At 52.9% G+C, this 11,136-nt stretch overlaps 4 protein-coding genes across 4 annotated transcripts; 3 read left to right on the forward strand and 1 right to left on the reverse strand.

The window, feature by feature from the left end:
• Nucleotides 1–119: 119 nt before the first annotated feature.
• On the forward strand, nucleotides 120–3,075 carry PV05_05147 (uncharacterized protein; the record flags this gene model as incomplete). The annotated part of the gene is made up of 2 exons (XM_013461618.1): nucleotides 120–938; nucleotides 988–3,075. 2 exons carry the CDS (start codon nucleotides 120–122, stop codon nucleotides 2,857–2,859), a joined length of 2,691 nt encoding a protein of 896 aa, XP_013317072.1. The 3' UTR covers nucleotides 2,860–3,075.
• A 569-nt stretch (nucleotides 3,076–3,644) lies between these two features.
• Nucleotides 3,645–6,533, forward strand: PV05_05148 (uncharacterized protein). The gene is made up of 7 exons (XM_013461619.1): nucleotides 3,645–4,346; nucleotides 4,416–4,620; nucleotides 4,702–5,027; nucleotides 5,213–5,546; nucleotides 5,612–5,940; nucleotides 6,012–6,161; nucleotides 6,249–6,533. Exons 1-7 carry the CDS (start codon nucleotides 4,125–4,127, stop codon nucleotides 6,300–6,302), a joined length of 1,620 nt encoding a protein of 539 aa, XP_013317073.1. The 5' UTR covers nucleotides 3,645–4,124; the 3' UTR covers nucleotides 6,303–6,533.
• A 649-nt stretch (nucleotides 6,534–7,182) lies between these two features.
• On the forward strand, nucleotides 7,183–9,220 carry PV05_05149 (uncharacterized protein; the record flags this gene model as incomplete). Its single annotated transcript, XM_013461620.1, has 4 exons — nucleotides 7,183–7,711; nucleotides 7,778–8,256; nucleotides 8,358–8,887; nucleotides 8,952–9,220. 4 exons carry the CDS (start codon nucleotides 7,183–7,185, stop codon nucleotides 9,001–9,003), a joined length of 1,590 nt encoding a protein of 529 aa, XP_013317074.1. The 3' UTR covers nucleotides 9,004–9,220.
• A 153-nt stretch (nucleotides 9,221–9,373) lies between these two features.
• On the reverse strand, nucleotides 9,374–10,597 carry PV05_05150 (uncharacterized protein). Its single transcript, XM_013461621.1, has 3 exons — nucleotides 10,471–10,597; nucleotides 10,025–10,362; nucleotides 9,374–9,818 (listed from the first exon to the last, which is right to left on the reverse strand). Exons 1-3 carry the CDS (start codon nucleotides 10,528–10,530, stop codon nucleotides 9,602–9,604), a joined length of 615 nt encoding a protein of 204 aa, XP_013317075.1. The 5' UTR covers nucleotides 10,531–10,597; the 3' UTR covers nucleotides 9,374–9,601.
• Between the last annotated feature and the right edge of the window lie 539 nt (nucleotides 10,598–11,136).

An 11,136-nucleotide genomic window follows, 5' to 3' on the forward strand; every position in this document is an offset into this window, starting at 1 on the left:
TGTACACACGTTTACTTGTCACTGGCTTCATTCCAATTCATGTCGAAGTCAAGCTGTATGTTCGTCCCTCTTCAGAAACACATATCAGCCGTCACAATTTCCCGACAATCTATGTCATAATGTCTGCACAAGAGGATGCTCACTCGGACGACGATGACTGGGTTTCATACAGCAGCAACTCATCTCAAATTGATTCATTGCCGTCAACGGTCAAGAGATATTCGTGGTTGACGTCATATTCAAAGAAGTTGCTGCGGCGAGGATCACGCAGGTCCAACAGTTCGACTCCACGCCAACAACAACCGAGTGGGCTCTTTGGGGTTTCAGCCACGCCTGAGGCGCCCGAATTCAGCGTTGAAGGTGCCTCTGGTGCCTCTAACAACAGAGCCCGCAACCACCTTAGACCCCTGCCACCGGTTCCTGACACGCTCCCTGACTTGTCTTCGTCACAAAGCAGCCAAACTCAAATACGCACTTTTGCTACTGCTCATCCGGCTGATCGACACTCCCCTCGATGTGAACGACCAAACAACCCTCCGACGAATCGACATGGCCATGCTCAAGAGATATCACAAATCTACCTGCTGCCTCCTCCTGCGCTGACCTGCACCCGCCTGCTTCCTCACGCCCATGTATGGCCTGAACGAGCCAGAATGGACCCTAACAATCCGACCCAGAGTCCCAATCTGTCGGACCTCCTCACGAGCCTGTCCAGCCGTGAAGATGCGAATCGCAAGATGGCAGCTTTCAAGCTGCAGTCGCTGATCAACGACCCTTCTTTTGCCGAGCACTTTGTCCTTGCCGGCGGCCTGCCTCGACTGCGCACTCTGATCCTCGAAAGTAGCGGGAATACTCTGGCTTACAGTCTAGCCAGTTTCGCGAGACTGTTGGAGGTGGACCAAGGGTGGGAGGCGGTCAATGAGCAAGTGGTTGAAAAGGCAAGAAAGATCTGGTGTTGGTGAGACCATCAAGTGCTGACCGCAACAGGTGGTGGAACTTGTCGTATGTCAGCCGTTGGTCAATATTCTTCGAGGAGCCATGGCTATACTCGTGTCGATTGTGTCGCGGCCATACCATGCGGATCGGTCTTCACAAATCAACACCTCGAACAATGCCGGCGGGTTCCAAGCCCTTAAGCCTGCCATTGCGCTATATCCGCAGTTCCTCGAAATGCTTGTGACGCGACTGTCTTCTGCGGACCACGCACTATGTGCGAATGCACTGCAGTTGATCAATTCACTCATGCGCGACGCTATCACGAATGACAACGAGACGGAGTGGCCGAAGTTTATAAAGCGCATTCAAGACCTTGGAGTCATCAAGGCAGTCTACGTGTTGATGCAGAGCTCTGCGCTGCAGGATCTGGCGCACCCCCTGTTGGAGTTCCAAGCGTTGACCAAGATACTCCTCCGACGGTGGAGGGATGTACCCGTCGACCTTGTCAAGCCGGAGCATAGACGGACGATCAAAGCCATCCACCTGTCAAGCAATCCTGAGAAGCCAGCAGAGGATGAGGGACGCAATGGGGAGTCCAAGCCCAAGCACAATCCGTACAAATGGAGGCGGTTGGGATTCACGAGTGAAAATCCCGAACCAGATTTCATTGACATGGGATTCTTGGGCATGATGGACCTTTCAGATTACGTGCGCAAACATCAAGATGAATTCCAGAATATTCTTCTGGAGCAGGCAGTTACCCCGGAGCAGAAGAGATGTCCGCTAGCTCGAGCGAGCTTGATACTCACGGCTATATTGTTTGAACATTTTGAAGTGGATAAGATGGATCTAGAAGATTCAAAGAGCTATCTGGCGCTCGAGAGTCGAACAAATTTTGAAAAGGTTTTCAAACCTCTGCTGCTGCATTGGAGCAGGCTGCATGTTGCTGGGATGCATGCCTTTCTAAGGCTATGGAAGGCCACGGGCGCAGAGACCGACGACTTCCTCAAGATTGTGGAATTGGTTCGGATATTGGTTGAAAGTGTCGTCGGTGGGGCAGATCGCACGAAAGGGGTCGAGGAGATCGAGAAGGAGATGGCTGCGTTCGAGTATCGCAAGCTCCGAGAACTCCAGATGGAGCTGTTAGAGCTGACCTATGAAGATGTCTGGGGCCAGCATCTCCGTGGTGTGAAAGAAGAGCTGCAGACCGAGGCTCTGCAGTTTGTCAAAGAGCAAAGGATACGTTGTCTGCTTGCTGGAGCATGGTTCCCTCATGGCGGCACTTATTCCGACCAGGAAACTGGCGGCCCGGTCACAGAAGACACCCTTCTTCAGAGTTCATCCCACGGGTATCGCTTTATCAGGCTGTCGGAAAATCGGAAATACTTGCATTGGGGCGATTTTGACGAGAAAGAAGAACAGTCACCAGCGATCTCGAGTCTGCAAGACAAGATCGACTTGTCGATCGTCTCGTCGGTTGTCTCCAACGTGACAGCAAACGACCGGTCGTCGATTGCGTCGGATTCCACGCTGAAGGAACTGACGCACGACAAGTTCACGACAACAAAAATCACGATCCACGGATACCTGCCGAAGTCGCGCGGAGGACATTCTCGAGCGTCGTCCAAAACCTCATCGGCCAGAAGTGCACCCAAGGAATCGGTACTACTCACGTTCCAGCCTAACAGTCATGCTGCGGCGTCTGAATGGCTGGATGGCCTTTTGATGCTGCTTGACCAACAACCGATCACGGCGGAGACCAACAGACTGATACACATGATGAGTGATTATGGTATCAAGGTGCGACTGCTGAATGTCCGCTTCAACGATGAGGAGGGTATTGTGGAAGGCATGGATGGAATGGATGGTCCTACAATTCCTAGCAGGGAAGGACTGGACGAAGACTATTACTATGAGGTGTGAGCTAAGTTCAGCCAAGTGCTTCGGAAGGATATATTGGTCGAATTTGGCGGTGGCCAGACTTGAGGTGCTCAGTATATTTACAACAAAACCAGCGAAGGTGTCAGGGGTTTGAGGATCTGTAACCAATTAAGGGACCGGAAGTTTAGTACGGTCTATGCCGTGAGATAGCTGATTGCACTGGGCCAATTCGAGGCCGTTGACATATCAAAGGGTAGCATTGCACAAGGCATATGCGTGGCCAAGTGACCCAGCTTGCTAGGCGTGCTAGACTATGACCGAGGTGTCAGCAGCTTCTTATCAGTCTCTCTGTCGCTGGATCGACACGGATTCGGCTTTCGGATAGATTTGCCATCAAGTCTTCTTGCAAGAGGTGTTGAGACAACAATTGGGCAACGATGGGCCAAAAGAGATGATGTCGGCAGCGAGGCACGTGCCTACACTTGAGCCTCGATTGGTGTTGCCCTAGGCCTACGAACTAGCAGTTTCGCCGTGGGCACTGTAGATTCGCCCACTCCCTTAACCTTGCACTCCTCTTGTTGGCTAACAAGAACAACCTGGATTGGTCTGTCAGAGGAAAACCTCAGCCCATGATGGGTGGAAGAAGCTCCCCACGGCTCGCAGGCGCTGGACCTCGGAGGCCAATACTTTGCAGCTGATTTCAATCCTCCGCCTTGCCTGTTTCGACGATCCAGATTCGGTCCTTGACAAGCAGTATCACTAGCAAATGAGATCTGTAGCGTTACACTCGCCATACCTGGGCAATTGGCCCCGTGTGCTTGTCGCGTGCGCGTGCCGTCTGGGAATCTGCACCCGAAATCATGGTTTCTTTGAGGGCCACTGATGTCAACTGGGCGATCTACTGTACTACGCACTCTTGGGCATGTTGCCTTGCTAGCTCGGGCGTTGCGCAAGGACCAGTCGCCTTGGACATAACAATGGGACCACAGTTACCCGGGTACGCTTTCTGTCAAAATATGGGGGCAGCGAAGGACCCATGTCCACTACTACTGGGGACTCGGTGTGCTTTGGGGAGGTGTTGATAAAGCTGATGTACCCTGGTCGATGCCCTTTACTTTTTGACTTTTTCTTCTTATCTCGCCTGATTCTTGCGGGTCGACAGTTCGCGCGGTAGGAATTCACGCCTGCATCATCTGCTTCTACGAGACCAGCTCCTCTCGATTGCTTGCTTGGAATCCTGATCTGGAAGCGACTAAGGAAGGGCATTTCCAACGACCAAGATAAAGACGAGAAAAGAGGCAGCCAATATGTCTGAGGATCCGAAGAAGATTGTAGCCGACGATGCGGAAGCCGGGGATGGCTATACCGGGGGCGCAGCCAAACATGACCTCGAGCATCATGGCCTCGCATCGCGAGTGCGCAATAGCATCTCGGTCCAGTCCATCGACGAGGACACGAAAGAAGGCCAGATCTTTTCGATGAACGATATCGATCCCGCGCTCGATGCGAAGATGAGGCTTGTTAACAATGTGAGGGCGAACAACTCTTCCTTGAGGCCCGACCAGGTTGAGATGTGCTAACTGGGTGGGGACAAATAGGCAATCGACGAAATCGGCTGGACGGGCATGCATCTCAAGCTGTTTTTCTTGAACGGGTTTGGGTATGCGGCGGACTCGTTGATCCTGCTCTTGCAATCCGTCACCGCGGGCCAAGCGGCGCTCGAGTTCCAGCCTAGCTTTGCGAAGGGATTGACTGTCGCCGCGTACACGGGCATGCTCGTTGGAGCCCTGTTTTGGGGGTTGGGTAGGTCCACCACACTCACCACCCATCTTCCGCCCTTTTGAGCATGAAAGGGTTGTGATTAGCTGACTCACAGTATTCCAGGAGCTGATGTGATCGGACGGCGCATCGCGTTCAACGTTTCGCTCTTTATATGTTCGGTCTTCGCCATCTGCGCGGGAGCGTCGCCGAACTGGATTGTCCTGGGCTTGTTCACGTCCCTGGCGGCGTTCGGGTCCGGAGGCAATTTGATCCTCGACACAACTGTGTTCCTGGAGTTTCTGCCCGGTGACAAGCAGTGGTTGCTCACGCTCATGGCGTGCTGGTGGGGTCTTGCACCGGTCGTGGCGGCGGCGTTTGCGTGGCCTTTCTTGTCGATTCCTCGCTATTATTGTACGGATGCTGCGACCTGCACTTATGACAACAACAAGGTGAGTCTTTTGAGTCTTCTCTCCGGCGGAGGTGGTCATCATATGTCTGTCTGAGTTCTATCCCGTTTGCTGTACCTGGTGGCCTGATGGCCTATGGACGTGGGAGAGGAAAACATGAACATGGGGTAGTACTTGAAGAAGAAATATGCGACAGGGTACTGTACTGACAGAGCCTGTCTATGTAGGGCTGGCGATATGTCTGGTACTCGAACGGAGTATTGGTTCTTGTGATGAGCGTCCTGCGAGTCACGGTCATCAGACTCAAAGAGACGCCCAAGTACTTGCTTGCGAAGGGGCAAGATCAAGCAGTGGTCGATACTTTTCACTCCATTGCGACCAAGTACAACCGACCTTGCTCGCTTACTTTGGAGCAGCTCGATGCGTGCGGACCGATCAAGTCAACCTACGGTAAGACAAGATATGGGCTATCGGAGTTTGTGGCGCATCTTCGGGGCCTGTTTGCGACGAGGAAGCTCGGTTTCTCGACGTTCCTAATCTGGTTGTCCTGGACCTTGATTGGTATGATTCACAAGGTCTCTTGAAGGAGATTTATTGTGGCTTCCCGGCACTGACATAGTGTACAGGTCTTGCATATCCACTGTTCTACGTCTTCCTGCCCGATTTCCTGGCCAGTCGAGGTGCGAATACTGGTGAAAGCAGCCCGTATTACACCTGGCGGAACTATATGATCACCAACGTTGTCGGAATCTTCGGTCCGGTCCTGGCTGGGTTCATGTGCAATTGGAAGTTCCTCGGCCGGAGGTACACCATGGTCATTGGTGCGCTGTTGTCCATGGCCTTCTTCTTTGCATATTCCGCGGTGCGGACGGCATCACAGAACCTCGGGTTCACCTGCGCCATCTACTTTACGGTGAATATCTATTACGGCACGCTGTATGCGTACACGCCTGAGGTAAGCCTTTGAATCTTTTCCCCTGGTGAAAGAGTGAGAGAGGACGTTTCAAGCTGATTTCTTTCTCTCAGAGTCTGCCCTCCGCGCATCGAGCCACAGGTAACGGTATCGCCGTCGGTTGCAATAGGGTCATGGGTTTGATCAGCGCATTCGTGGCCACGTACGCGAACACTGCAACTTCGGCGCCGATTTATATCTGTGCGACGCTTTATATCGCTATGGTAAGTGACCCAGCATGCTGCTCCTCTCACCAAAAGAGGATCAAGCGCTGTGAAATACTTTGATGGATGCTGATTATATCTGGCCAGGCAATCGTGGCGATTATTATGCCCTTCGAGCCCTACGGCAAGCGGTCCATGTAAGAGAGGAGAGATGTCCGGAGTGCCGCAAGTACAGGAGCTCGTCGTGCCACTATCCGGGAATACACTCGTAAACGTGATCTGGACTCTCGCTTAGATAGATGCACTGCTTCCGTGGATACCCAAAGCCGAAGCAGTTTCCGGGTCCAACGGCGGACGGTCTCGTCACATCAAAAATCAAAACAATCTCTTACGAGTGAAAACCTCAACTCCATTGGCCCTTTGTGATACGAGTATAAGGACCTTCCCAATGCGTCGTGGAGTGAAGATCAACTCTTGGCCTTTTGACGTTGGTTACCGGCTCGCCAGCTATCACAACCATCTTGGGGATTGATCGTCCAATTCTTCTCTGCACACGATCACCGCCGCGCATCTCCACGCTTTTTTGTCGTGCCACCTTGTGGATGGGTTGCCTTGGTCAGTTGCCGACCTGCCTATTCTACTCGTACGAGCCGAGGAGCCTGCGGAGCCTGCGCTCTCTGATTGCGGCGATTTGCTTCGTCCCCCATGAAGCATGCCAGAAGTGCTTATCCTTACCCTGGCATTTCCCTGATGCAACGCCAGACAATCAATCCTACGAGATACATCATGCACCTCATGATAATGATATGCAGAGTGGTGTCACTGGTGTTTTGAGATAACAATGCGGCAATGTCTCCGTCTTTCAATCTTCCGCGGTGCTTCTGTTTTTATCTCCCCTTGGACGAGTAACTGTCGACAGGCTATTTCGAGGCTTCAGGTGTTTCTTCTTTTCATGCCCGAAGTACTGCATTATACCCTACTCTGCTGTTCGCAATAGCTTTGTTTTCTTTGGCCGTACTCGTGCCGCTATCAACTACTACCACCACCGAGGCATCTGACGTGCTTCCACCCTCCCGACAAGATGGCCGAGATGGATGAAGATATCAAAACCGTCCCCGTCCAGAACCTTCCTGGCCGTCGCTCCGTATCTCCAGTCGACATGGGCGAGAAGCGAGGCTCACTGTCCGCGACGGCCGCGGCCCAGAAAATCCTTGCCCACAGTAATGATGCCGACGAAGCCATGAAAGCATTCACATCTGGGGAAGTCGTCGAGATCGACGAGGCCACCAACAAACGCCTTCTCCGGATCATCGATTGGCACTTGATGCCGCTGCTGTGCCTCATCTACGGCCTGAATTACCTCGACAAGACGACGCTCTCGTACGCCAGCATCATGGGCATCAAGACGGACATCAATCTCGAGGGTGACGACTACCAATGGTTGTCGAGTATGTTTTATTTCGGCTACCTGGCGTGGGAGTACCCGACAAATCGACTTCTTCAGAGGCTGCCACTGGCCAAGTATTCGGCCTTTTGTGTCGTGGCTTGGGGTACGGTGCTGGCTTTGTTCGCCACCGTGTCGAACTTTGGAGGAGCCGTCGCTATACGATGTGAGTTCTCTGTCTCTCTCTCTCTAGCGCTGATGCTGATGGCTAACTTAACATAAAAACCCACAGTCTTTCTCGGCGTCTTCGAGGCCGCAGTCACACCTGGCTTTGCTCTGTTCACATCTCAGTGGTACACGGTCAAAGAACAAGGGACCCGCACAGGCTTCTGGTTCAGCTTCAACGGCTTCGGCCAGATCTTCGGCGGGCTCGTGGCATACGGTATCGCGGTCGGCGCCCGGAAGCACGGCACGGCCATTGCGCCTTGGAAAATCGTGTTTTTGGTCAACGGCTGCTTGACCGCCTGCTTGGGGGTTGTCTTCTTCTTCGTCATGCCGGATAACCAGCTCAACGCACGCTGGCTAAAGCCGAGAGATCGCGTGCTGGCCGTCGAACGGGTCCGCGTGAATCAGCAGGGTATCGGCAACAAGCATTTCAAGATGTATCAGTTGAAGGAAGCACTGCTGGACCCGTTGACCTGGGCTTTTGTCTTCTATGCGCTGACGGCCGACATTCCGAATGGTGGGATCAGTAATTTCTTCTCGCAATTGGTGAGTACGACCTGACCTTTGTAAATTTTTTTCCCTTTTGTTGTTTGATGAGGTTTCGGATGATGTTCCCTGTCGTTGACGCGCTGAGCGTTGCGTTGCAGATCGTATCGTTCGGTTACACGGCCGAAGAATCGCTACTGTACGGCACCCCCGGCGGGGCGGTCGAAGTCGTAGCCTTGATGTTCTCCGGCTGGCTGGGTGACCGGCTCGGTCAACGTATCTTGGTCTCGATGGGAGGTCTGACGATCGCGCTGCTCGGGATGATCCTCATCGTTGCGCTGCCTTTGGATAACAATTCCGGTCGTCTGGCCGGTTACTACTTGACGCAAGCCTCACCAACACCGTTCGTCGCCTTGCTAAGTCTGATTTCAACCAACGTCGCCGGATACACTCGAAAGACCAGTGTTGCAGCGCTGTATCTGATCGGATATTGTGTTGGCAACATCATCGGACCTCAGACATTCAGGCCTTCGGACGCTCCGCGCTATGTGTCCGCCGAGATTACAATCATTGTCTGTTGGGGACTTTGTTTGATCGATTTGGCGTTCATCTGGTGGTATTGTAAACGCCAGAATAGGGTCAAGGCTCAGATCAGGGCAGAACCGGGTTATGTCAAGCTGGAGAACCAGGAGTAAGTGGGCCCCCTCGATTTCCCTGCCGGTTCGGTGTACTGATTGTGGTCCTTTTTGGAACAGGTGGCTCGACTTGACGGATAAAGAGAATCCCGAATTTATATACAGCCTGTGAGGCACGACATGACATGAGGTCAGGGTTTGGGGAGAAGGGAGAGAGAGGGGTGAGAGAGAAAAGACATGACTGGTAACGCCGTGGTACGCTGGCACGCTTAGATGAGCTCAGATCTTGGTAATGGTCATGGCACGCGAATACCTCTGATGAAGACAACAGATGAGCGCTACGACTGTCAAAGTATCTGCGAAACGCTGATGGGAGTGGGATGAGAAGAAAGTTGATGATAACATGGTTCTGATTATGTCCTGTTGAACAAGCAGGTATGGTCACTATGCCCATGCCGACGCCCACGTGATATGGTCACGTGTACCAGATTGTATGGTCTCTGGCAAAGCTGATCGCAATGATCCTGCCAACCACAATGATATCTTGCAATCACAGTTCTTTCCAAATCTGAACAAAGACGCCCCGTTGATGATGATGATGATGGAAAAGCACAGGGCCATCGACCGGAACAGATTCGCTTCCTTCCGGATGTTCTCGACGTTTTCAGGCGGAAGCATCGACCTTGTTCTTTTTCCGCTGCTCCGATCAGAACATATGCTGGGGGACGGTGGATGAATGCACTGCCCACCGGATGGACCTCGTGTTCGAATCATGCAGACTTTGCCTTCACCTTGCCTCCATTGTTCAGTCGTTCCTGTACCTCCTCCCACTCCTCCTCAGACATATACTTCTTGATCAACGGCTTCATGCCAGACCACCTCGCCATCAGCGCACACAGAGCCTGGAATTGATACGGTATCCACCACCGCAATGGTCCAAGACACCATGCCCTAGGAAACCACACCAATGCTGTTGCCGAGACGTGTCTGTACCACAGGTGGGCGGATTAGCTTTTTTGGCCTTGCGCATTGCGTCTTCTACTCCTGCTCCCCTCCCACCCTATCAATGGCCACACAACGGCCTCCTGAACCCAAAACGCTCTTCATCGTGCAGGTCTTTTGGGGAGTGGAAGAATTTCAAGGGGGAAAAATGAGAAAGGAGAAAGAGAAAAGAAACACGGCGCGAAACGTACTGAGTAAGCATGACCTGCAAAACACTCAACTTCTCCTTCCCTTCCGCCACGTCACTGACATACATCAACAGATTCTGGAAGAACAGCCGGTCCATCTTCTCGTCCATGTCGTCCGGGTCCGGATGCGCCCAGACCAGGATCGTGATGTCCTCGCTCGCGTTCGGGTCGGGCCAGAAATTGTGCGGCATCCATGGGACAATCTCATGTGGCTTGGCCTCGCCCGTGGTGCTGGGTGTGTGGATTGTGTCGATGGCCGCGTATGTCGTCGTCGTGCCCACGGAGCCGCGGAGCACGTAGAAAGTCTCGGATTGCTGGAAGTGGATGTGCAGTGGAGGGGCCTGTACGGCTGGAGGTCAGTTTGACTCGATGCGTCGAATTACTACTCCGAACGTGTGTGTGTGTGGCGGAGAGGGGGGAAGGGGGAAGGGGAGTGAAGTCAGACTTACTTGGGCATGGCTTTTGCCGCGCTTGCAGAGAGGATGGTCGTGCTTGTATGTGGCGCGCATGAGGACTCTGGCAAGGAAGGGCGATTAGTTACTAGCACTGTGCTCCGTAGCTGCTACATGAACCCCTCTGGGGGGGGGAGCCTCAGGGGTGCAAGGCTGCGGCTTTGAGACCTCTAACAGAAGCTGAGGTCCGGAAGTAATGAGTTCTTGCACCAGGTGCTTGGTCGTGGTTTGATACTAGTAAGTATTGTCGACGAGTTCAACGGGGCCCCAGGTCCTACAGTTGTCTTATGAGGAGTCTCGATGTTGGGCGCTTTGTTTTCCTCTTTCTGACTCTTCGGGGAGGTCCCGTGCGTGTCTTGCATGAAGGGTGGCACCCTTCACAAATGAGAAGAAAATGGGGGGGACACGCAAGGATACGGTATAACTGACGATGCATTTCTCGAGGGTCTCGGTTTGAGAAATTCAAGGATAAATGACCCATCGAAGAGTGAGTATGGCCCGGCGATGACAGGTTCCTGGTCATAGTCATACGAGGAGAAGGAGGAGGAGGAGGAGGTCGTCGTCGTCCCGCCTACCACGGTCATTGTAATCGTCTCTCTCAAACAAGCAATGCCAGATGGAACCAAAGGAGGCTGGATCAAGGGAAATAACACAATGGATATA

This window comes from Exophiala xenobiotica (assembly GCF_000835505.1).
Source record: "Exophiala xenobiotica strain CBS 118157 unplaced genomic scaffold supercont1.3, whole genome shotgun sequence".
Classification (NCBI taxonomy): domain Eukaryota; kingdom Fungi; phylum Ascomycota; class Eurotiomycetes; order Chaetothyriales; family Herpotrichiellaceae; genus Exophiala; species Exophiala xenobiotica.

Bases quoted from the DNA above. Each gene is read 5' to 3' on its own strand.
- PV05_05148 (XM_013461619.1), top strand. From the start codon at position 4,125: ATGTCTGAGGATCCGAAGAAGATTGTAGCCGACGATGCGGAAGCCGGG. The intron at 5,547-5,611 runs GTATGATTCACA...CATAGTGTACAG, and splicing joins GTTGTCCTGGACCTTGATTG to GTCTTGCATATCCACTGTTC. The intron at 6,162-6,248 runs GTAAGTGACCCA...ATATCTGGCCAG, and splicing joins CGACGCTTTATATCGCTATG to GCAATCGTGGCGATTATTAT.
- PV05_05150 (XM_013461621.1), bottom strand. From the start codon at position 10,530: ATGCGCGCCACATACAAGCACGACCATCCTCTCTGCAAGCGCGGCAAA. The intron at 10,363-10,470 runs GTAAGTCTGACT...CCAGCCGTACAG, and splicing joins GCGGCAAAAGCCATGCCCAA to GCCCCTCCACTGCACATCCA. The intron at 9,819-10,024 runs GTACGTTTCGCG...CCTGTGGTACAG, and splicing joins TTGCAGGTCATGCTTACTCA to ACACGTCTCGGCAACAGCAT.